The sequence below is a fragment of the Stenella coeruleoalba genome (genome assembly GCF_951394435.1).
Source record: "Stenella coeruleoalba genome assembly, chromosome: 9".
Taxonomy (NCBI): Eukaryota; Metazoa; Chordata; class Mammalia; order Artiodactyla; family Delphinidae; genus Stenella; species Stenella coeruleoalba.
In genome coordinates, this window is record NC_137155.1 from 23019504 (window position 1) to 23046016 (window position 26513).

A 26513-nucleotide genomic window follows, 5' to 3' on the forward strand; every position below is an offset into this window, starting at 1 on the left:
ATATCACTAATGCAGTAAGTTTACTTTCATTGTGTGCTCTATTCATTAGACGACATAGCTTAAGTCTAAACTTTAATGACCCTGATATTCTGCATTTTACCTTTAATGATGTCCTTTCAATTTTTCCTTTAAACGTGATATTAAAAACTTCCATTTTAATCTCTCAAGCTTTCGCTGGCGTTACCGTGTACTGCTATGTCTTGTGAATTTAATATTCTCTTTTAAAGTTATGTACGTATATATTTATTTTTATTCCTGCATGTGAAGGCCCTCCTCACCACATGAAGCAGGTAGAACCTGCCATTGGTTTAATACTTCCATAAATGTAAGGCAGCAATTGAAAAACTAGGTATTTGTTTATATAACACACACAGTCAGGTGCCGTATGCATGTGCATAAATATGTGTGTGTGTATAGATCTTCATGATGAGTTAGCCCAAGGATTAAAGTGATAAGACGAATTTTGCCTTATGGTTTTACACTGGTGACTAATGTTTTGAGATACTTTACAGTGTTATGTGTTATAGGTCTTCAGAATGAATTTTGTTTTAGCTAATCTCAAAATAATTGTTAACTGCCACTTACAGAATATGTTCACTGTTCATTCCTTGGTTATTGTACTTAGATATCATTTTCTAAGAGGAGGTTATTTATAATTGTTATTCAGTTTGAACAAATGTGTTGAAAAGAATACGTAAATGAGGTATTGATCAAGAACTTATTTATATATATTTTTTTTATTTCAGAAAAGAGTATAGGCCCTTCAGTCAATCTTTCAGGGTTTTAATCCTTGTTTTGGCACATGCTAGCTGTGTGACCTCAACTAGTTATCTAAAGAAAATAGTAAGGTGGTGTGGTGGGTCAGTGAGATAACTTATGTGAAACACTTATTTCAACAACTGGCAGACAGTAAGCCCCCAATACATGTTAACTCTGTTACCTTATCATCATCATAATTTATAGGTCTTTGATTGCCCATACAATCTAGAATTGCAAAGCATATGATACCAAAATTCTTTTCATTTGCTAGACTGTAAAAAAAAATGAATCACTTAAAAATTTTAATCTACTATATAGAATCTGCATACATCTTTACGTTTTAAATTTAAATCTAACATATGATTTGATCTTCAGCTTGAGGCTGTAGGTAGGCTCTGTAGTTATTCTCTTTGACAAGAAAGGAAATCAGGAATATGAGGACTGTGTGCTGCCCAGTTCACAAAACCTATTATTATTAAAAGAGCTGTAGTCAGGACTTGGGCTGTGTGATTCCTCTTCTAGAACTCGTATTATGCCTACATTGTCTGCTTCTCACATATGTTGCAATGTTTATAATTACTCAACATACTTTACTCTTCCTCTTTTATTTCACAAGTGTTAAATTCCATGAATCAGCTCATCTAGAAGTACTGTTCTAAAGGATTTTTTGAAACCATACAAATGCTAGAAGAAAGTTTATTATTTTTTATATTCTTCGAGAAAGACTTTCAAAGCATGACACAATACCTAAAAGGAATTGCTGTGAAAGTTAATGGCATAAAAATTGAAATTGTCAGTAATTTAAAAATGCAATAAAAATAAAGTTTAAAATAGTCAAAAAAAGTTTTAAAAACTGTCAAATGTCAGAAGACTGGCTATTGCCTTACTAGCTAATAAGGAAGGACAAACAAACCCACAGGGGAATAAAAAAGATGAACAAAGGTATTATCACAAATATTTAAAAATATAAATGCCAATACGCTTAAGAAAATAGGTGAACCTTCACTCAATTAAATATTTACCGATAAAATAAGTACTTGTTAAAAACAAAGTTTAGTGTAAACCAGTGTGAGACAGGCATTTTCACACATTGCTGTGTACATGTATGAACAGAAATTTGGTAAAACTCCCCCTGCCAAAAAAAGTACATACTTTTAAATTTCACTTTCTGCTATTTACTAGTGTCCTAGCACAGTAAACAAAACTATATGGGAACTTCCCTGGTGGTCCAGTGGTTAAGACTTCACCTTCCAATGCAGGGGGTGTGGGTTTGATCCCTGGTCAGGGAGATAAGATCCCACATGCCTCGCGGCCAGAAAACCACAACATAAAACAGAAGCAATATTGTAACAAATTCAATAAAGACTTCATTCTCCATTTTCTGATTAAGAAAATAAGAGTAAGTAGTTATTTAACTCCTAATCCCCAGTCAGTATAGCTAGCAATGGTAACATCAGAAGTCATGGATGTCTGTCTGATTCCAAATTCTAAGTGGTCTTCCAGAAAAAAAAAGACTTCCCAAAGCACTGTGCCTAAGCTGACTTAAGCATATTGACAGTTTTATCTTTCATTCTACTAAATTTTGTCTAGTGCTGTAGTGGATTTACAGAAGGCAAGGTATATAGCCTCATATAAAAATATCACTTCAAAATATTGCACACACATTATATTTTTAAAATGAAAACCCCAACACGCATTACTCAGAAATGGGTGCGGCAGTTTTCTGCCTTGTTCAAGGTGAATATTTTGCTCAAAATGTAGATATATGGTTGCAGATTTTACTTAGCTCTAGATTTCCTGGGTGTTGTGTGCTAAGCTACTCAGAACGGTTGCCTATGGGATTGAACACTTAGCAGCTGCCTCTGGGAATGTAAATTTGATTCTTTGGGCTGCTCATGGGAGGGTGTGACATTTTCCTCTCCAGAGAGAGAGGATTTGGATGGCATTAGGCTACTGAGTAAATAGTGATCCAAGTAAGTTCAGTGTCAGCTTAGGCATCTATTTTACACGTATTTTTTCTGAATCATCTTTCTCTAACAGTGTTCAAATTTTCATTATAATTTAACTATCCTTGACTTCCCTGGTGGTCCAGTGGTTAAGAATCAGCCTTCCAATGCAGGTGACGTGGGTTCAGTCCCTGGTCAGGGAACTAAGATCCCACATGCTGCAGGGCAACTAAGCCCGCGTGCCACAACTACTGAGCCCATGCGCCACAACGAAGAGCCCACACACTGCAATGAAAGATCCCGCATGCTGCAACCAAGACCTGACACAACCAAAATTTTAAAAAATAATAATTTAACTAGCCTTTCAATATATTTAAGATATGCTGTTTAAAATGGCATCTGAACTCCTATGTTGGTGGACTCTTTCTGAATTGTCACACTGGAGGGTGTGTGTATGTGTGTGTATCTGTGAGAAGGCTGAGAAGGAAAGGTATCAAAGTAGCTTACATACAATAAAATAGATACTCTTAATCAAAATAATTATTAAATTAGCTTTTATACTACCTTTTTATTAATACCACAAAGTTAAAAGGTCACAATTATAAGGGAATCATCTTTTTAAATTATCTGAAATCTCTGTAAGTTATTCTTTTTAAATGAAAAGCATCAATCACAATGAGATTACACAAGGCCATTTCTACTTTATTGTAATTAAATGATCAGATATTTTTTTAAAATTCTAATATACCTGAAGACTTTTATAACTTATTATTAATTTTTAAATAAATGTGTCTGTAAAAATATCCTGGAGAAAGAAAGCAATGCTAGAGGAAAAAAAGTGCTTTGGATTCCTTTCCAGTTGTATTGCACAGCTAGCAAATGAGAGGATCCAACACATGCCCAGAAGTGACAGCACAAGCAATCCAATGAGGACTGGTTTAAATACAATCTGATGAACTAAATGTATTTCTGCCTATTACTGTTAGGTTGTTGTCTTTCAAGGCTGACTTAGAGGCATTTATTTAGCTGATCTGTCTGATAGATGACAGTTTAACCTTCTGAAGATTTTGATTTTTGCCTGTATGTTTCTGAGAATTTCTTTGTAAAAATGTATTTTTAATATTGAGGGTCTTTTTTATCCTCCCAAAGTGCAAGATTTGGTTAGATTTTAAAATAATTACTTTCTTTTAAAGTAACTTTAGTATATGCTTTTTTATATTAAAAGGTCATCCTAAATAGTAGAATTATTTAAATGTTATGTAACAGTTGTCTTTTTATCTGAAGAGATCTAAGAGAAATTTAATTCTGGGTGTTTTCGTAGAAGGATTTTGCTGTGCTCGTGAAACTTCTGTAAAACTAAGAGAAAATAATAAATAGTGAAGAACTTCCAGTTAGAACAATAGGCTATTTCCTTTTTTAAACGTCTGTTTGTTATCCTTGTTGATTGACAGAGTCTCCAGTCGTTTTCGCAATTATTAGGCTCAACACACTTTAGATTTATGAAAAGTACATTTTGTTTAAACTTTATGAAATGAGGTTTTCAAGCAGGAAAGTTAGACTCTGATAATTCTGCCCAATCTACACTTTCCACCCCTGGGCCCAGTTTATCATCTGGAATAATGATTCTGTAGTAAAAGAGTATATTAGAGGCCACTCAACAAGTTAGTTCCTTTTGTCTCTCTGGCCTCTAACTTACTTGGATGGGAAAATGGCCAAAAGAAAAAAAAAAGTACTGCAGAGGATCTCAGATATAGGTAATGGGTCCTTACCAGAACATAAAAATAGACCTGTAGGAGCCATATCAGTGGTGGGATGTGTGTGTGGGTTTTTGTTTGTTTGTTTGTTGTTTTAATTACTCTTGCAACAGAACACTCACTGGGATCTGACGTCTGTCTGTCTGTCTCTCTTTTTTTTTTTCTTAAAGCATATTTAAACTCACTTTTTATAATGGGGATTTCAGTGTAGGGTTTTCTGCAGAATACCATTTGGTCCTACTAAGAATTGACTGTTCAAATGTTGGAGCATTTGATTGAAAAATCCTTCTTAGCCTTTTTAAAGGTAAGTCATAATGATTTTTTTTTAAATAAAAAGATTTCTATCTCCCAAATGATAGGAGATGACACTACTATATAAACACCCATTAGAAGTTATAGAACAGCAACAGCAAGCAGGAACTGTTTTCTTGAAGTCATTAGGCTTTTTTTAAAACATAGGTTTGTGTTGTTTTCCAAGTTATCAATCTTCTTACCTTTTATGTTTAAAAAAATATTGAAACCTTGTCCACCAGCCTATGACATTTTGTTTCTTGATGTTTAAAATCTTATGTTTATTTGTAAATATTTATTTGTTAATATTTAAAATGATGTACTATCCAATTTGATTATTGCAGAACTTTCATCATCTACTTAGGCTATTTATACATGATTTTTAATTTAAATTATGAATGAAAATCAACATAAATAAAAACCAGTATAGTAGGATTAGTTCTTATAAATGACTTGCCACTCTATGCCAACATGCTTTCTAATATGCAATTGTTAACTACCTATTATTTTAGAGAGTCATTATTTTGTTTAATCTTCTATCTTAATTTCACAACTTTTAGTGAACCTGACTTTGTCTACATGGTTAAATGCAGTGCATGTTTGGATATATTCTTATTAAGCATTTTTTTTAAATGAACAAAGATATTGTAATTGCTACTGGGGATGGTTAATTGTATTAATTCCAAATAATGATTCTGATTTATATAAATGTTTATAAATTATATAAAATTTGGTAACAGAATAAAAAACAAAATTAAAGTTTTTGGATATTTAGGAAGTTTATTACAAATATCAGCAAATTATTTTCTTGAATGATGATACAAAGTTTAAAGGACAAATCATTCTAGAGAAATTAAAAGTTTTAATTTATAGTAATTTATAGTAAGTGAATTTATACATAACTGTAAATGGCATAAATTCTCTAGAGTAAATTTCTAACAGTTTCTAGAATTGTAACATATTGAAAGATGTTTTTGAAATCTTTTCATGTACTTTTCAGTCCTTGACTGTGTAGTTTTAAATTAGGAAAAGAAACAGTGCTTTTAGTATTCGTTCAAAAAATAACCAAAATAATAATTTTTAAAAATTTTGTTATGTAGAGAGTCCAGTGGTGGACTGGATTTTATGAGAGGAAAAATACATAGAAATTTTTTCATTTACCAAAATCATTATGAGACCGGAACAATAAATCCAATACAAACTCATCAGAAGTTAAGCTGGGAGGAATAACATAATTACAACTGGAGAGGTATTGGACAGAGTGTACTAAAAATTTTGGAATTTATTTTGGGAGTTATAGTTGCTTCACTTAATTTTTAAGAAAATGTTAGCAAAAAATACTTGTGGATTTTTTTTTCTTCCTGAAGGAATGGATTCTGTAACTATTTTCTGATTTAATCCAAACGTGTTTTAATTCACTGGCCCAAGTCATGGCTGAAAGTTTCAAGGAGCATTAGTCTAACCTAGAAGCTGCCTTTTCATTTGCATAATATTCTAAATCCTGGTATACATAAGAATAAACGATTTCATCAGATTTTACTGTAACCTAAGAGTTTTGGAAATAATCATTCTTCTTTGTGTAACTTATACACATTTATTAGATTTTTAAAAAATAATACTTGGCCAATTTGCAATAACATTTTACTATTAGGTTATTGTTCAAAATAATATTCCATAATATTTCAAATAACATAACGTGCTATGATAGGAATTTTTATTCATTACCTCATTGAATTTTATTTGACATTTTAAACCATATATGATGTATTTATACACATTTTAGAGAAAACTGAGCCACAGAAAACTATAATGTTAGACTGTGAATTGAACCTAATTATTTGAATTCAAAGCTCAGAATAATTGCAAATCTTATAGTATTCTACTGTTTACAGTAAGAGTTGGGCTGGGAAAAAAGAGGTAATAGCATTTCTATCTAGGACTCAACAATCAAGAATGGCTCTAGGGCTTCCTTGGTGGCGCAGTGGTTGAGAGTCCGCCTGCCAATGCAGGAGACGCGGGTTCGTGCCCCGGTTCGGGAAGATCCCACATGCCGCGGAGCGGCTGGGCCCGTGAGCCATGGCCGCTGAGCCTGCGCGTCCGGAGCCTGTGCTCCACAACGGGAGAGGCCACAACAGTGAGAGGCCCGCATACCGCAAAAACAAACAAACAAACAAAAGAATGGCTCTAGATAATCCTATTTAAACGGACATGACTCTAAGAGAATCATTTCAAACCTATAGTAATCTCTATATTTAAGTACTCCAAAAACTACCCCAAAAAGGTTGGTTTGCTTCTAGAAGAACATTTAGTGTAATAATGAAGTCAATGTAATTATTGTTTTAATTTTCTAAGACTACCACCAAAACAAGTATTAACTTGTTATATTTGAAAGGCATAATTTAGTAAAGTATATTATTGTTTTGTATAATAGATGTCTATAAACTTTTTTCTGTTATATATGTTTAGCTCCATATATTCTGATAGGATGGAAATGCCCATATAAATTAAAAGGATTATGGTAACTTGAATAAGAGAAGGTGTCGGAGATCTCCTAATCTAGTTATTTAAATATTTTCCACATAGCCGTTGGGTTCTGTGGGGATGACTCAGAGCCCAAATGAGATGTGACCGGAAAGGGGAAAGGGCCACAGTTCTTGCCAACTTTGACCACAATAGCTATTCTTTTAACTATCTTTATATGTTGGGATTGTGTGTAAAATAAGTGCTAGTCTAATTCCCTTCTGTTTCCACATAATGAAACACAACCAGATTTAAATGATTGACTTAACTAGTTTGATGTGAATCTGCATCTTCCTCATGGCTAGGGAATCATGGCTTTTTAAACACACCTAGATATCATATAAAGTAAGAGTGTGAACAGGAACTTAATTTGGAAAGCTGATATTCATCATTCATATTCAACCTGTTGTTGAATTAATCACCCCCAGAACTCTAAAACTGCGTTTTGTGGGCAGATACTGTATTTATTAGGTGAGGAAGACTGTGTATCAAAAGAATCACAGTGTGTGTCTAGTGGAAAACAGACGTGTGTGATCTGGTTTCCTATTCCAAGGAAAAGTGGAAGGAAGGCTTATGGAGAGAATAGGAAATTTCTAACTCACTCATGAGTTAGAAAATGTCATCCAGGTCCTGGCACTCATTTATGGTACAAGTACATACTCTTATAATCTGAAAAAGTTTCGTAGTTCACGTCCCAGGAAACTGTACCTCTGGGCCATGCCTCTTCTGAGTGGAGTTTCCCAGGAAACACAGCTCTATCTGCACATGGGAATAATTACAGATTCTCTGGGAACTTTATTTTTCTGACCTACTAATGGAGACGCTTCTTATAGCTCAGTCTCAGTTCCTATCACCACGTTTCCAACATAGTAGAATGCCATAAATCTCATAAGTTCATCTGGAAACATTTCGTAGATATGACAGCAAAAAAAGAAACAGCCACGTGTACATATACTCATGAATTCTACAAAAGGAATAGGACTTAATGTCTGTGAACTGATAGGATACAGCTGATCTCCATATAGACTGAAGAAAGTTATGGGATTAGTGATATCTTAAAACATTTCTTTTTATTTTCTCTTCCTTCTTCTTATTGGTCTCAAAAATATGTTTTCTTCCCTGTACCTTTGATTATTTTTGGTTTTCCAAATTTAAGTACTTTAAGCAAGCAATAAGTTATTACAGATATCAATATCTTAGTTTTTGTTTATGTTTGAGTAAAATGTGCTTTCTTTTTTTCTTTTTCTACATCTTTATTGGAGTATAATTGCTTTACAATGGTGTGTTAGTTTCCACTTTACAACAAGGTGAATCAGTTATACATATACATGTGTTCCCATATCTCTTCCCTCTTGTGTCTCCCTCCCTCCCACCCTCCGTATCCCACCCCTCGAGGTGGTCACAAAGCACCGAGCTGATCTCCCTGTGCTATGCAGCTGCTTCCCACCAGCTATCTATTCTACGTTTGGTAGTGTGTATATGTGCATACCACTCTCTCACTTTGTCACAGCTTACCCTTCCCCCTTGCCATATCCTCAAGTCCATTCTCTAGTAGGTCTGTATCTTTATTCCTGTCTTACCCATAGGTTCTTCATGACATTGTTATTTTTTCTTAGATTCCATATATATGTGTTAGCATACGGTATTTGTCTTTCTCTTTCTGACTGACTTCACTCTGTATGACAGACTCTAGGTCCATCCACCTCAATTTCGTTTCTTTTTATGGTTGAGTAATATTCCATTGTATATATATGCCACATCTTCTTTATCCATTCATCTAATGATGGACATGTAGGTTGCTTCCATCTCCAGGCTATTGTAAATAGAGCTGCAATGAACATTTTGGTACATGACTCTGTTTGAATTATGGTTTTCTCAGGGTATATGCCCAGGAGTGGGTTTGCTGGGTCGTATGGTAGTTCTATTTGCAGGTTTTTAAGGAACCTCCATTCTGTTCTCCACAGTGGCTGTACCAATTCACATTCCCACCAGCAGTGCAAGGGTGTTCCCTTTTCTCCACACCCTCTCCATCATTTATTGTTTCTAGGTTTTTTGATGATGGCCATTCTGACCAGTGTGAGATGCTATCTCATTGTAGTTTTGATTTGCATTTCTCTAATGATTAATGATGTTGAGCATTCTTTCATGTGTTTGTTGGCAATCTGTATATCTTCTTTGGAGAAATGTCTATGTAGGTCTTCTGCCCATTTTTGGATTGGGTTGTTTGTTGTTTTGTTATTGAGCTGCATGAGCTGCTTGTAAATTTGGAGATTAATCCTTTGTCAGTTGCTTCATTTGCAAATATTTTCTCCCATTCTGAGGGTTGTCTTTTGGTCTTGTTTATGGTTTCCTTTGCTGTGCAAAAGCTTTGAAGTTTCATTAGGTCCCATTTATTTTTGTTTTTATTTCCATTTCTCTAGGAGATGGGTCAAAAAGGATCTTGCTGTGATTTATGTCACAGAGTGTTCTGCCTATGTTTTCCTCTAAGAGTTTGATAGTTTCTGGCCTTACATTTAGATCTTTAATCCATTTTGAGCTTATTTTTGTGTATGGTGTTAGGGAGTGTTCTAATCTCATACTTTTACATGTAGCTGTCCAGTTTTCCCAGCACCACTTATTGGAGAGGCTGTCCTTTCTCCACTGTACATTCCTGCCTCCTTTATCAAAGATAAGGTGACCATATGTGTGTGGGTTTATCATTGGGCTTTCTATCCTTCTCCATTGATCTACATTTCTGTTTTTGTGCCCGTACCATACTATCTTGATTGCAGTAGCTTTGCAGTATAGTCTGAAGTCAGGGAGCCTGATACCTCCAGCTCCGTTTTTCGTTCTCAAGATTGCTTTGGCTATTCGGGGTCTTTTGTGTTTCCATACAAATTGTGAAATTTTTTGTTCTAGTTCTGTGAAAAATGCCAGTGGTAGGTTGATAGGGATTGCATTGAATCTGTACATTGCTTTGGGTAGTAGAGTCATTTTCACAATGTTAATTCTTCCTATATAAGAATATGGTATCTCTCTCCATCTATTTGTATCATCTTTAATTTCTTTCATCAGTGTCTTATAATTTTCTGCATATAGGTCTTTGGTCTCCTTAGGTAGCTTTATTCCTAGATATTTTATTCTTTTTGTTGCAATGGTAAATGGAAGTGTTTTCTTGGTTTCACTTTCAGATTTTTCATCATTAGTGTATAGGAATGCCAGAGATTTCTGTGCATTAATTTTGTATCCTGCAACTTTACCAAATTCATTGATTAGCTCTAGTAGTTTTCTGGTAGCATCTTTAGGATTCTCTATGTATAGTATCATGTCATCTGCAAAGAGTGACAGCTTTACTTCTTCTTTTCTGATTTGGATTCCTTTTTTTTCCTTTTCTTCTCTGATTGCTGTGGCTAAAACTTCCAAAACTATGTTGAATAAGAGTGGTGAGAGTGGGCAACCTTGTTTTGTTCCTGATGTTAGTGGAAATTCTTTCAGTTTTTCACCATTGAGGATGATGTTGGCTGTAGGTTTGTCATATATGGCCTTTATTATGTTGAGGAAAGTTCCCTCTATGCCTACTTTCTGCAGGGTTTTTATCATAAATGGGTGTTGAATTTTGTCGAAAGCTTTCTCTGCATCTGTTGAGATGATCATATGGTTTTTCTCCTTCAGTTTGTTAATATGGTGTATCACGTTGTTCAGTTTGCGTATATTGAAGAATCCTTGCATTCCTGGAATAAACCCAACTTGATCATGGTGTATGATCCTTTTAATGTGCTGTTGGATTCTGTTTGCTAGTATTTTGTTGAGGATTTTTGCATCTATGTTCATCAGTGATAGTGGCCTGTAGTTTTCTTTCTTTGTGGCATCCTTGTCTGGTTTTGGTATCAGGGTGACTGTGGCCTCGTAGAATGAGTTTGGGAGTGTTCCTCCCTCTGTTATATTTTGGAAGAGTTTGAGAAGGATAGGTGTTATCTCTTCTCTAAATGTTTGATAGAATTCTCCTGTGAAGCCATCTGGTCCTGGGCTTTTGTTTGTTGTAAAATTTTCAATCACAGTCTCAATTTCAGTGCTTGTGATTGGCCTGTTCATATTTTCTATTTCTTCCTGATTCAGTCTTGGCAGGTTGTGCATTTCTAAGAATTTGTCCATTTCTTCCAGGTTGTCCATTTTATTGGCATAGAGTTGCTTATAGTAATCTCTCATGATCTTTTGTATTTCTGCAGTGTCAGTTGTTACTTCTCCTTTTTCATTTCTAATTCTATTGATTTGAGTCTTCTCCCTTTTTTTCTTGATGAGTCTGGCTAATGGTTTATCAATTTTGTTTATCTTCTCCAAGAACCAGCTTTTACTTTTATAGTTCTTTGCTGTCATTTCCTTCATTTCTTATTCATTTATTTCTGGTCTGATCGTTATGATTTCTTTCCTTCTGCTAACTTTGGGGTTTTTTTGTTCTTCTTTCTCTAATTGCTTTAGGTGCAAGATTAGGTTGTTTATTCGAGATGTTTCTTGTTTCTTAAGGTAGGATTTTATTGCTATAAACTTCCCTCTTAGAACTGCTTTTGCTGCATCCCATAGGTTTTGGGTCGTCGTGTCTCCATTGTCATTTGTTTCTAGGTACTTTTTGATTTCCTCTTTGATTTCTTCAGTGATCTCTTGGTTATTAAGTAGTCTATTGTTTAGCCTCCATGTGTTTGTATTTTTTACAGATCTTTTCCTGTAATTGATATCTAGTCTCATAGCGTTGTGCTCGGAAAAGATACTTGATACAATTTCAATTTTCTTAAATTTACCAAGGCTTGATTTGTGACCCAAGATATGATCTATCCTGGAGAATGTTCCATGAGCACCTGAGAAAAATGTGTATTCTGTTGTTTTTGGATGGAATGTCCTATAAATATCAATTAAGTCCATCTTGTTTAATGTATCATTTAAAGCTTGTGTTTCCTTATTTATTTTCATTTTGGATGATCTGTCCATTGGTGAAAGTGGGGTGTTAAAGTCCCCTACTATGAATGTGTTACTGTCGATTTCCCCTTTTATGGTTGTTAGTATTTGCCTTATATATTGAGGTGCATAAATGTTGGGTGCATAAATATTTACAATTGTTATATCTTCTTCTTGGATTGATCCCTTGCTCATATGTAGTGTCCTTCTTTGTCTCTTGTAATAGTCTATATTTTAAAGTCTATTGTGTCTGATATGAGAATTGCTACTCCAGCTTTCTTTTGGTTTCCATTTGCATGGAATATCTTTTTCCATCCCCTCACTTTCAGTCTGTATGTGTCCCTAGGTCTGAAGTGGGTCTCTTGTTTACAGCATATATATGTGTCTTGTTTTTGTATCCATTCAGCCAATCTGTGTCTTTTGGTGGGAGCATTTAATCCATTTACATTTAAGGTAATTATCGATATGTATGTTCCTATTCCCATTTTCTTAATTGTTTTGGGTTCGTTATTGTATGTCTTTTCCTTCTCTTGTGTTTTTTGCCTAGAGAAGTTCCTTTAGCATTTGTTGTAAAGCTGGTTTGGTGGTGCTGAACTCTCTCAGCTTTAGCTTGTCTGTAAAGGTTTTAATTTCTCCATCAAATCCGAATGAGATCCTTGCTGTGTAGAGTAATCTTGGTTGCAGGTTTTTTTCCTTCATCACTTTAAATATGTCCTGCCAGTCCCTTCTGGCTTGCAGAGTTTCTGCTGAAAGATCAGCTGTTAACCTTATGGGGATGCCCTTGTGTGTTATTTGTTGTTTTTCCCTTGCTACTTTTAATATGTTTTCTTTATATTTAATTTTTGACAGTTTGATTAATATGTGTCTTGCCATGTTTCTCCTTGGATTTATCCTGTATGGGACTCTCTGTGCTTCCTGGACTTGATTAACAATTTCCTTTCCCATATTAGGTACGTTTTCAACTATAATCTCTTCAAATATTTTCTCAGTCCCTTTCTTTTTCTCTTCTTCTTCTGGGACCCCTATACTTCGAATGTTGGTGCATTTAATGTTGTCCCAGAGGTCTCTGAGACTGTCCTCAGTTCTTTTCATTCTTTTTTCTTTATTCTGATCTGCAGTAGTTATTTCCACTATTTATTCTTCCAGGTCACTTATCCGTTCTTCTGCCTCAGTTATTCTGCTATTGATCCCATCTAGAGTATATTTAATTTCATTTATTGTGTTGTTCATCATTGCTTGTTTCCTCTTTAGTTCTTCTAGGTCCTTGCTAAATGTTTCTTGCATTTTCTCTATTCTATTTCCAAGATTTTGGATCTACTTTACTATCATTATTCTGAATTCTTTTTCAGGTAGACTGCCTATTTCCTCTTCATTTGTTAGGTCTGGTGGGTTTTTATCTTGCTCCTTCATCTGCTGTGTGTTTTTCTGTCTTCTCATTTTGCTTCTCTGACTGTGTTTGGGGTCTCCTTTTCGCAGGCTGCAGGTTCGTAGTTCCCATTGTTTTTGGTATCTGTCCCCAGTGGCTAAAGTTGGTTCAGTGGGTTGTGTAGGCTTCCTGGTGGAGGGGACTAGTGCCTGTGTTCTGGTGGATGAAGGTGGATTTTGTCTTTCTGGTGGGCAGGTCCACGTCTGGTGGTGTGTTTTGGGGTGTCTGTGGCCTTATTATGATTTTAGTCATCCTCTCTGCTAATGGGTGGGGTTGTGTTCCTGTTTTGCTAGTTGTTTGGAATAGGGTTTCCAGCACTGTAGCTTGCTGGTCATTAAGTGAAGCTGGGTGTTGGTGTTGAGATGGAGATCTCTGGGAAATTTTCGCCATTTGATATTATGTGGAGCTGGGGGGGTCTCTTGTGGACCAGTGTCCTGAAGTTGGCTCTCCCACCTCAGAGGCACAGCACTGACTCCTGGCTGCAGCGCCAAGAACCTTTCATCCACACGGCTCAGAATAAAAGGGAGAAAAAGTAGAAAGAAAGAAAGAAAGAAGAGAAAATAAAATAATGTAAGATAAAATAAAGTTATACAAATAAAAAATAATTATTAAGAAAAAAAATTTTTTTAAGTTAAAAAAAAAGGGACGGACAGAACGCTAGGACAAAAGGTGAAAGCAATGCTGTACAGACAAAATCTCACACAGAAGCATACACATAGACACTCACAAAAAGAGGAAAAGGGGGGAAAATCATAAATCTTGCTCTCAAAGTCCACCTCCTCAATTTGGGATGATTCGTTGTCTATTCAGGTATTCCACAGATGCAGGGTACATCAAGTTGATTGTGGAGATTTAATCCGCTGCTCCTGAGGCTGCTAGGAGAGATTTCCCTTTCTATTCTTTGTTCGCACAGCTCCCAGGGGCTCAGCTTTGGATCTGGACCCGCCTCTGCATGTAGGTCGCCGGAGGGCGTGTGTTCCTCGCTCAGACAGGACGGGGTTAAAGGAGCCGCTGATTCGGGGGCTCTGGCGCACTCAGGCTGGGGGGAGGGAGGGATATGGATGCGGGGCGAGCCTGTGGTGGCAGAGGCCGGTGTGACGTTGCACCAGCCTGAGGCGCACCGTGTGTTCTCCCGGGGAAGTTGTCCCTGGCAGTGGGACCCTGGCAGTGGCGGGCTGCACAGGCTCCCCGGAAGGGAGGTATGGATAGTGACCTGTGCTTGAACACAGGCTTCTTGGTGGCAGCAGCAGCAGCCTTAGCGTCTCATGTCCGTCTCTGGCGTCCGCGTTTTTAGCCGCGACTCGCGCCCGTCTCTGGAGCTCCTTTAAGCGGCGCTCTTAATCCCCTCTCCTGGCACACCCGGAAACAAAGAGGGAAGGAAAAGTCTCTTGCCTCTTCGGCAGCTCCAGACCTTTTCCCGGACTCCCTCCCGGCTAGCCGTGGTGCACTAACCCCCTGCAGGCTGTGTTAACACCGCCAGTCCTCTCCTCAATGTCTTATTATGAAGAAGAAATAACAGTAAAGAATAAAACTTAATCTAATATTAGCAAGTAAAATAAATTTTATTATGTAAGAAGCTGTACTACTGAGAAAACCATGTGTGCAAAACACAAATTTTATGTGCTCTAAATGGCTACATGTGAGAGGAGAGTGGGGAATAACTACACTTTTTTTATGAAGCTCTTGAATAGAATGTCCTGAGTAACCTGAACTTTTGTGTATTCAATTCATGTCCTACTTAATTTGTTAGTCCCTCCTTTGCTTCAGGTGAATAAAACTACAGTTGACCCTTGAACAGAACAGGTTTGAACTTTGTGGGTCCACTTTGACACAGAATTTTTTCAGTAGATACTACAGTACTACCTGATCCACAGTGTGTAGTTGGTTGGATCCACAGATGCAGAACTACAGATAAGGAGGGCTGACTGTATAGTTATATGTGGATTTTCCACTGCCCGCAGGGTCCATAACCCCTCTGCGTTGTTCAAGGGTCACCTTGTATTTGTAATTTTGTAGTATGAAGCATAAGGTTAAAGTATAATTATAATAGCAATACTTAACTTATGGTGACAGGGCACTGACGCATAATAAATGAATGCAAGTAAGTAGTTCCCCCATATTCACGGGTGTGGAGGATACCTTCTAAGACCCTCATTGGGTGCCTGAACCCAGAGATAGCACCAAACCCTAAGTAGTCCCCCTGTAGCCAAGATTTTGCTTTCTACAGGTTCAGTTACCTTCACCTGACCACTTTTGACCATGGGTAAGTGAAACTGTGGAAAGCAAAGCCATTGATAAAGGAGGACTACACTACACATGTGAAATATCTTGCCTATTCTTAGAGAGAAAAAAAAAAAGGAAACTTACATCAGGGTAACAAAAGTATGTCGGCCAATAGAAAATGTGAAAAATTAGATAAACTCAATCTTTTTCTGTTGAAAATATCAGTACACATATGCAGGAATGTTAGAGTAACTCTTGTATCTTTGCTTATGCATCATCCAGACAGTGTCAGACTAGGAACTGTCTAACCATGCAATTCAACCCAAAAAATTATTGACACTTTTGTTTTCTGATGAACTTGACTCAACAGCAGTGGGCTGTGTATACTATCTCACTTCAGTTTTAAATTCAAAGCAGACAGAGCCTAGGCAGTACCCAGGTCTGCCCATGACTTCACATCTCTGGGCTCAGGGTCCTTGGAAGTCATAATAATGAGTTTTCATGTTTAGAGAGGCACTGAATAAGCTGTTGCCCCCTGGGTCGTCCAGTGGACTTTCTTGAGACTCTTTGCCCCTTGCAGAAACTCTTTCCTGTAGTCCGTGGGGCTGCTTGAATAAAGGAGAATGATTCTGGGAAAGGTCAGGTAGATTCTTAACTAGGTGATGGCATAGATCTGGAAAGGGGCAAATAATACACACCTCTGTCCATCTCAGAAACCATAGAATTGTAATGTTTAACTCATTTTATATTCCATCTGTCAGAATTGCAAATAACATTAATATTGAATAATTTTTAGTGGTGTTTCTATAGAAAATACAATATCTTTCGGAAAGAGATGATTTTATCTTTGAGTTGTATTTTTTAATAGATTCATGATGTTATAGAAACAAAACTAGAATTTGACCCTCGGGATTTCGTGTCCCAATTTTTTAATGAATTGCAGTCCATTTGTTTCTACAGAGATTCTCCTCAAGTTTCCTAAACATGGGATAGGATAGTGTTAGTTGGGAGTGGGGAGACCAAGTTGGGAATCAGGGTCTTGGGGTTCCCACCACTGCTGCCACTGCTGTAATCAAAGTCACTCTGCCTGGTCTTCCATGTAAGAATTTGAGTGAAGAACCAGTTCAGCTGCCTAAATTAAAAACTGGGGATCTCATCTTAGCATCTTATTTTACACATGAGGAAACTGAGGAATAGAGCTATTAAGTGACTTGCCCAAGGTCAGCTGGCAAGAGAGTAGCCCATCACGCTTCAGTTTATTCTCCAGTCTCTCAGTTACAGCAGGCTCGATCCCTGTATTTTGATGACTACCTTAAGTATAACTTGCAGATTTTGAACTGGGGAATGGTCTATGAAATAGGCATTCAGTAAAATATTACTTGATAAGCTCCCCTGAATATGATCACTTGTATACAGTACAGAACACCTGGGTGACATTCTCTACTCAGCAATTACAATGATCGTTTAAAAGATGATGTTTCAGGGCTTCCCTGGTGGCGCAGTGGTTGAGAGTCTGCCTGCCGATGCAGGGAACACGGGTTCGTGCCCCGGCCCGGGAAGATCCCACATGCCGCGGAGCGGCTGGGCCCGTGAGCCATGGCCGCTGAGCCTGCGCGTCTGGAGCCTGTGCTCCGCGGCGGGAGAGGCCAAAAGAGTGAGAGGCCCGCGTACTGCAAAAATAAAAAAACAGAAAAAAACAAAAACAAAAAGGATGATGCTTCACAAAAATTTTAAGGTGCTATACAATTATCCTTTGCAAAGGAGATTCTACTTGTGAATATCTAGTCATTATTATCAGGTTTAAATAATTTGTTCCATTGCATTATGACAATCCTGGCCAAAGCCATAGGAGGTAGCGTATATTCTTCCCCCTCCACCCCCAAGCAATTAATAAAAAGCCGACTCTACTTGCTCAGGGACACATAAAATTCCACAGGAAAAATAAATCACTTGTTTAGGCTTGTGTGTTTTGTTTACATTGGAAAAAAACATGTGACACTCATGACTATTCAAGCTTCTTAGCCATGAGGACCTCAGTGTGAATCAGTTTGCTCATCCTGATTTACAGTGGAAGTATCCTAGCTATAAGGCATTGGTAAAGGGAAATCCTAAAGGATGAAAAATAAATAAATTGCCATGAAAAAATTTTATAACATCTTTTTCCATTTTGGGGAAAAGTCTTATTTTCTTAACATTAGTCTTAACACTATTTTCTTAGCTGTGCAATTAATATTTTAAAAAAACTAAATGTTTCCTCAAGTGGAAAGAACTACTAATAAAATCATCAGAGTGGTACTTCAACCACAACAAAGCTATGGAGGGAAAATCTGAGACCATAACAAAATATAATTATTATTCTACTTACAAGGTTGAGAAAAATATTATGTGTGCCTCTTTTTTGTCTGTAGCCTCCATTCTGTTGGCATTTTTGTTTTCCTTGGCCAGGGGCATTTTGAAGTAGGGAATATTTGTTTATAAGCTACAAAGCACATTCTGTTTATTGATGTCAGGTCAACCCCATTATAAAAAATGCGATTGCAACCAAAATAGCTCAAATGAGTATGTTTTCAATATTTGAATAATAAAGTCTTATTAACCTTGTTACAATAGGATCTACTTATTCCACTAAGAGTTTTCTTGCAAAGATAAGACTGACTAAGTGAAATACATATTGACACAATCTAGTTGCTTTTAACAGAACTGGCATGGGTCAGTTGCCCATGACAGAATGAACAATATTGCCCTTGAATATGTTAAAAAATATATATGTGAGACCAGCAAGAAAGCAATGACTATCACAGAAACTAGACATCCTCTACATATTTTCTTTAAAGTCTTTTCACCTTTAGACTACCTAAAAATCAGTTATTAAAAAAAGAAATTGACTAAATTTTGTTTCTTTTTATGGCTGAGTAATATTCCATTGTATATATGCGCCACATCTTCTTTATCCATTCATCTGTCGATGGACATACATATGGAATCTAAGAAAAAAAAAAAAGGTCATGAAGAACCTAGGGGCAAGACGGGAATAAAGACACAGACCTACTAGAGCATGGACTTCCTTGAGGATATGGGGAGGGGGAGGGGGAGGTTGTGACGAGGTGAGAGAGTGGCATGGACATATATACACTACCAAGCGTAAAGTGGATAGCTAGTGGGAAGCAGCCGCATAAAACAGGGAGATCAGCTCGGTGCTTTGTGACCACCTAGAGGGGTGGGATAGGGAGGGTGGGAGGGAGGAAGATGCAGGAGGGAAGAGATATGGGAACGTGTATATGTATAACTGATTCACTTTGTTATAAAGCAGAAACTAACACACCATTGTAAAGCAATTATGTTCCAATAAAGATGTTAAAAAAAAAGAAATGAAGTACTCTTCTTTAAAATATTTCAATGTTTTCAACACCGTGTATAAGAAGGAATGCAGGCATGAACTCAATATTGATGAAAGTGGAATTTTCTTTTAATAATTATAATTTTGATGTTATTAGGGAGTAGTCTAGTGCTAATTTTCTGGCAATGTATTTTCCCAATTTACTCATGCTTTTTTGTTTTAACAGATAGCTTACAATTGATTACAAGAATTGATTCCTCTGAGACTCATCAGATCATTTCCTGTAAAATCCGTATCTCTCTTATTTGTGAAAAAGGTAAAGAAAACATCTGTCACCAAACTTGCTTAGCATTTAGATGTGATAGACATCAGTCCACCCACATTCAGTTTGCAGGAGAACTCCAGTTAGGGTGCAGATGGTTGTGTTGGGGTGGAGAAGCCAGATAGAGGGTGAAGATGCCCGTAAGTGTCCCAGGCTGATGCAAGGTAAGCAGAGGGCGAGAGTACAGTAAGCATATTCTCCTTAGATAAGATTTCAGAATGTTAATCATCCATAGAAAGAAAATTTTAAAGAGGAGAACTTCGAAGAACTGCTCTATGTGACATTATTTATTACTTCTACCACTGGTAGGTAGGTCAAATCAAGAAAGGACAAGACCTAGAAAGTTTTATTTTTTTTTTTAAAAAAAGCATCTGTTTATAACTGGCGGAATGATCTGTTTCAGTTGCGTGTTTTCCTTGTACTTTGATCTTTTTGTTTGATACTTATGCTTCTGTTTTATGATCTCCTTCTAATGATAGAACCAGACCTCTTGGAAACCACCTTCATCAGACCTGGGAGTTTGAAGGAAGCAGGTGCTGAACCTTAGTTTTTTCCCAGAACAAGAAAAATGGGCTGCGATCGGAACTGTGGGCTCATCGCTGGTGCTGTCATTGGTGCAGCCCTGGCTGTGTTTGGAGGTATTCTAATGCCAGTTGGAGACATGCTTATTGAGAAGACAATTAAAAAGGTACAAGTAATTTCAAGAATATTTCTTGCTGTCCTGATTCATTCTATCTTCCATCCCTTTTTGGCTTAGGGTGGCTGTTTGATATTTCATTGTAACTGGCAATAATGTGTCTCCAACACAAACGTGATTGTGAACTACTGAAACTACATGATAGAGAAGTGGTCACAGTATGATGTATATTCTACCATTCATATTCTATATGAATGCACTGTTATCTTAGGTCTAAATATTTAATTTCTGATAAAAAACTATTATAGGTATGCAGGTAAGTAGAAATAATTACATTTAATTATGTCAATAGAGTATGCTGATAAGCTTTTGAATGAGAAATGAGTGTTATTTTGTGAGGGTACATTTATAAAATAGGTGCAGTTTGATTAATGTTGAGAAAAGTAAAATCATATTTAATATATATATAACTTAAACAAAATTGTGTTTAATATTGATGTAGGAATATTTGGTAAAACTGGTAAAAATTATTTGTTTGGTAAACTGCTCTATATGATATGTGTAATAATATATGATTGTCTTATGAACATTTCTTATTGATGAAGTTTGATAATTGACTTTTAGAAGATACTTCCAGAAATGTAATTTAGAACATATCCTAGTATATATGTAACAAGTTGACTATAGTTTTAACAAAACTAAAAATAAAAGTGACTAAAATATATTTAGTCACCTATGTGTTAAGTCACTAAAAATAAAGTGACTTAATATATAGGCTTTGTACAACAAACTAGAATTTATCTCCCACCCTAGTTCCTTCTAATTCACTTTCATACTCACCAACTTTAATTGATAAAGAGAAGGAAGACTAGAATAAAGGAAAGTAGATCTGCTGAAGTCCTAAATCAGGGATGGCAAATTCAAATGGCTTCAGGGGTTTGGAGACAAGGTTTAAAAAAAAAAAAAAAAAAAAAATGGGGAACTACCAAGAACAAGGTAAAAACAAGACAAGGACTATTGTGAATTTAAAAGTGTGTGCTCTGCCCAAAGGCATGTATGTTCATTTTTAAAATACAATGCTACACTGCTTTTACACAAAGAGAAGATGGAGACAGTGAAGCAAAACCATGAAAAAGTGTGTGGAGCTAGTTGATGAGCAATTAGCATGCAACATTTGTGGATATTTTGTTGGTTCCTCTGATCGTGTAAAAAAAAATCTGTTGTACATATGTTTGGAAGTATATACCCTTTTTGTAAAATCTTACAAGGTGAAGCAGGTTAGGCTTTTTTTTTTACCATTGATGAAAAATGAAGTACATATGTGAAAGAAAAAAAAAGATGAAATTTTGATATTCTTATTAAAAGGTTTGGGGCTTCCCTGGTGGCGCAGTGGTTGAGAGTCTGCCTGCCAATGCAGGGGACACGGGTTCGTGCCCCGGTCCGGGAAGATCCCACATGCCGCGGAGCCTGCGCGTCCGGAGCCCGTGCTCCACAACGGGAGAGGCCACAACAGTGAGAGGCTCATGTACTGCAAAAAAAAAAAAAAAAAAAGAAAGTTTGATTCTTTTGGTTTGTTTTTTTTTTGTTTTTTTTTACTATTTCAATGCTATAGACAAAATGAGTTTGTGTATAAATACATTGAAAATCTAAGAAAACTGAAAAACAAATATAAAGTGAAATGGAGCTATGAGGGCAGTCTTGCTGACAAAATTTCTTTCATTCATTGTATACTAGGTATCCTGTATTTGTGGCAACTTACACAAAGTTATGTGATGCATCATATCATGTATAGTGAGGCTGAATAGAAGCCTAGTTCATTGTATGAACATTGAAAGTAAACACTGAAAGATTAATTTCCAAATTATTCTCTCGAATATCTCAAATTCAATTGTTCTCTATTCCTTTACCTCTTAATCAAAATTATAAAGTATTATTTCATTCACTAAAAATAAATAAATAAATAAATAAATAAAATACAGTGCTAGCCAAATAAAACATATCTGAATGCTGGCCTCAGCTCTCAGCCTGATTCAGATGTCAGCGGTCTAGACGTTAGTAAGCACAGTGCACATGGAGAACAACAAGAACTGAATCTGAAAATGGGCTGGACTACCAACTCATACTGAAGTTTCTGTTCCTGCTAAGACCTTGATCTGTCTCATCCATTCATCCATGTTTAACATCTTACTCTTACTAGGAGTATAAACATATACAATTATATTTCACTAAAGCACTGACCTAATTGACAAATAAATATGAAGATTTAATTTCAAATCTAGTTACCCCGGACAAGAAGTTACTATTTTCCAGTGTTTTTTCGGTTTAGCTAAAATGCTTAGTCTTTAAATTTAAAAACTTTTCTCACTGTACCATTATAGCTCTTGTCTTAGTATAACAGATTTTTAAAAAATAGGACATTTTTAGGTACAGTTTCTATACTTGCATGCTATATTTGCTTAATAACAGTATAGTCATTTCTATCCTTTCTCTTGCTAACAGACTGCAAAAATTTCAACCTCATGCATTTAACTGAAAATATACATTAAATTCCATCTCCTTCCTTGGAATTCCCAGTTTTCTTGATATTATTATTATTATATTTTATATATTTATTTATTTTTGGCTGTATTGGGTCTTTGTTGCTGCACGTGGGCTTTCTCTAGCTGTGGTGAGCAGGGGCTACACTTCGTTGCGGTGCACGGGCTTCTCATTGTGGTGGCTTCTCTTGCTGTGGAGCACGGGCTCTAGGCGCATCGGCTTCAGTAGTTGTGGCTCGCGGGCTCTCGAGCACAGGCTCAGTAGTTGTGGCGCACGGGTTTAGTTGCTCTGCGGCACGTGGGATCTTCCTGGACCAGGGCTCGAACCCATGTCCCCTACATGGGCAGGTGGATTCTTAACCACTGTGCCACGAGGGAAGCCCTATTTTTAATACAGTTCAATAGAGACAGACAGGTGATGGTGAGGTGGGGAGAATCTAATAGTGCGAGAGGGAATTGCCATTGTTCAACACCCTTTCTGCTCTATAAACTTTCTTCTCTTCTGTATATTCTGGGGCGAGAGAACAGGATCAGTTCTAACACGGAGACTATAACTTATTTTGTGGAAAAATCTTCAGAATAGAAAAGTGACAATAATCTTCCAGTGCACAGCATTTTAGACTAAGACTTTTTTGATACATAATTGATCATCTGTAGCTTAATAGTGGTCATCTGTTCTTTCTTATTATTCAACAGTATTATTCATTTAGACCCTGTTAGATGGCATGAGGGGTGCCAGCATCTATTTTAATTGTTTACTGTTTATCTCTAAGTTCGCAATGGCTAATCCTGAGGAAATAAGAGTTTTCAGACATCAGAAATTTGCTTTTGTATAGAGGCCAAGAGAGAATAAAATAAATATTTATCTCAAGAAATATAAGTTTTAACTGGGGAAAGCATATTGTAAAAACTACAGAGACCTGTGAAACTCTATAATTGAATTCTAAAGCATATACTGTAGAAAATAAATATTATTTAGAAAGAGAACTTTCTCAGAGTATTCAATAACTTCAGGAAGAAGGTGAGATTTGAATTGGATTTTGAAGTACAAAATTTTCAAAGTCCAAAGAAGGCTCCAATAAAAGTGTCAAAGGACTGTTTAATACTATGGGAAAAGTTGTGGAAATGCAAGTAAATGTTGTGACGAGGGAAGGAGGAATATTAAAAAATGTGCCAAAAATATAGGATTAACAGGAGAGACAATTAGAAAAATAATAACATGGGGTAAGATTTAGGAAGCTTTGAACATCAGTTAGAAGACTAATTAATGAAATGATAGGCAATAGTAGATGGTTTATGTTTTCTGGTAGGTGTTAGATATAACAAAATCTGCATTCAGAGATTGATATCAAATATACTATATACTAATATGCTATATACCATACATACTAATATACCATACTATATACTAATAAAGCATTTATTTAGTCCTACTAAGAGCTGCATATATACTAATTCATTTAATCTTCAGAAATATCTATGAGAAGGTATTACTATTTTACCCATTTTACAGTCACAAGACCCTAAATCAACTTGCCAACTCACCTAGCCAAAAGGAGGACGAGTTAGTTTCCATACCTAGGCAATCTAAAGGGAGAGACTAGATGATTTACACAGTTTTGTACTCTATAATTCTACAATAGAATGTACTGGAAAGTGAGGAGACCGAAAACAGGAAGCGCTATGTAGGACATGACCACTTTCAAGGAGAATTTAAGACTCCCTTTAGAAAGATCTTTGCAGAGTCTGCACATAACAAAAGGCACTCTGGTTTAGTGTGGTGGAGTACCTAGAACTGATGGGTGATGGGATACAATGGGATAGAGGGACTAAACAGGGAGAGAGAGGAGTAAAAAGAACAAACTGCAAGATGTCCAGTTGTTATTGATAGAACTGTATACCTTAGAAGAATAAAAAACAGACATTTTATAAGCGATTTGATATGAACATCAGTGTATATTTCAGAGGTCAGAGCTCAAGAGATTTGATCATTATTATAGGGAATACAGATAAAACTAAACAGTAGATTTGCTTAAGGAGAATTTGAATATAGAGACAAAAGGGCGGAGAAATTACTATAGGATATGTGCATTCTGAGGTAGGTAGGAAGACAAAAACAGAAAAGGGTAAAATTATTTTATATGGAGCAATGAAAACAATAGAGTGCATTTTTTGGGAAGTTAATAGGAAGCCAATTTTCAGAGAAAGAATAAAATGATCTCAGGCAGATGAAAATTAAGGAAATAATGGTTAGAACATCGTCAGTAATGACTTTGAAAGTATAATTTCACTAGGGCAGGGTAACAAAGCAGGGATAAAATAAATAAATAGAGTGTTTTCCCTTCTTGTTTTTGAAATGAGGGTTATCTGCAATCTTTGATTTACATTGTAACCCAGCTCAATATCCACAGACTAAGACATCATCAGAATACCTTCAATGGTTAGGGGCTGTGTGGTACATTTAAGACTAAGCCTGAGTTTGCTCTCGGATGTTCATATATCCATGATGATCTTGTCCATTTGAATCATGTAAAGATGCTGGGACTTTTTCTTTATTTAAATAAAACTGTTTCTTTTTTATTTAGTTTGAAAAATTATTATTATTAATTTTTTTTTTTTTTTTTTTTTTTTTTTTTTTTTTTTTGCGGTACACGGGCCTCTCACCACTGTGGCCTCTCCCATTGCGGAGCACAGGCTCCGGACCCGCAGGCTCAGCGGCCACAGCTCACGGGCCCAGCCACTCCGCGGCATGTGGGATCTTCCCAGACCGGGGCACGAACCCGTGTCCCCCGCATCGGCAGGCGGACTCTCAACCACTGCGCCACCAGGGAAGCCCTAAAAAATTATTTTTTAAATGAGATTGGCATATGTATCTGTTCGGCATGCAATATAAGTCAAATCTTTGAATTATGTGTAATCCCAGAGAGCCAAGTATCTTACCACTGACTCAGAGCACTTAGGTTAATTCTGTTATTTTACAAATATATACAAGTTTTACTACTGGTCAGTTTTGTCTACAATTGAAACTCATTGCAGATTACTTGCTGTATTTAATGGACTAGTAGCAACTTGGCAAAGTTATTACCTGTATACAAGCACCATAAAAAAAAAAGAAGTGCTTAATTTAAAAAGATCAGAAAATCATATCCTGTTGTTACCTAAGTTTTAAATATAGAATTGGGACTCTATGATGCCTTCCAGTTCTAAAAGATGGCACCAGACACCAGCCTTTGAAATGGCCTAAACTAGTCCATACATTTTACTTCATGTGTATATGTGTGTGTGTGTATATGTATATATATATGTATTTCTTTACTCGTTATTTCCAAGGGATATTTTTTAGGGACTTTGTGCTTTTTATGCATTATAACTGGAAACTTTTTTACCAGTATTTTAGACTTTGATTCCTAATAGATTTGTGTGGGCCCAGCAGGTTTATGCACTCTTGCTAGACACACTAAAAGTCAATGGCATGAGCTGCCACGAATGTGGAAAGTAGAAATTACCAGAGGACTTCAGAAAAAGGTCAAAGTTCTGCCACCATTTACAAAGATTAACTTATCACTTGACACTGTTAATGTCACTTGATATATGTTTGGTGAATATTATATAACAGGCAATTTAAAATAATTTCAATTTAATTTCCCTATGATATTAACTGTAGAACACCAAGAAGGAAATTAAAGATACCTTTATTTCCAATTAAAAACTAATGTTCAATTATACCATCATTCAATTATACCATCATTTCCTTCCCCCATTCTTGAAAAGAATGATCCTTCAGTAGCCAAAAAAGTGCTTCCAGATAAAATAAATTGAAATAACAATTATTTAT

At 36.3% G+C, this 26513-nt stretch overlaps 1 protein-coding gene across 2 annotated transcripts in view; it reads left to right on the forward strand.

The window, feature by feature from the left end:
• LOC307191680 (platelet glycoprotein 4) overlaps positions 1 to 26513 on the forward strand; it is a 104564-nt gene that overhangs the window by 53129 nt on the left and 24922 nt on the right. Inside the window, exons 6-7 of one of the 2 annotated variants that reach the window (XM_079931857.1) lie at positions 19409 to 19498; positions 19984 to 20192. In XM_079931857.1, the coding sequence (XP_079787983.1) occupies positions 20073 to 20192 (120 nt within the window). In that variant the 5' untranslated portion in view covers positions 19409 to 19498; positions 19984 to 20072. Of the gene's footprint in view, positions 1 to 19408; positions 19499 to 19929; positions 20193 to 26513 lie in introns of those variants that run through there. The other variant, XM_079931858.1, reaches the window with a different exon arrangement.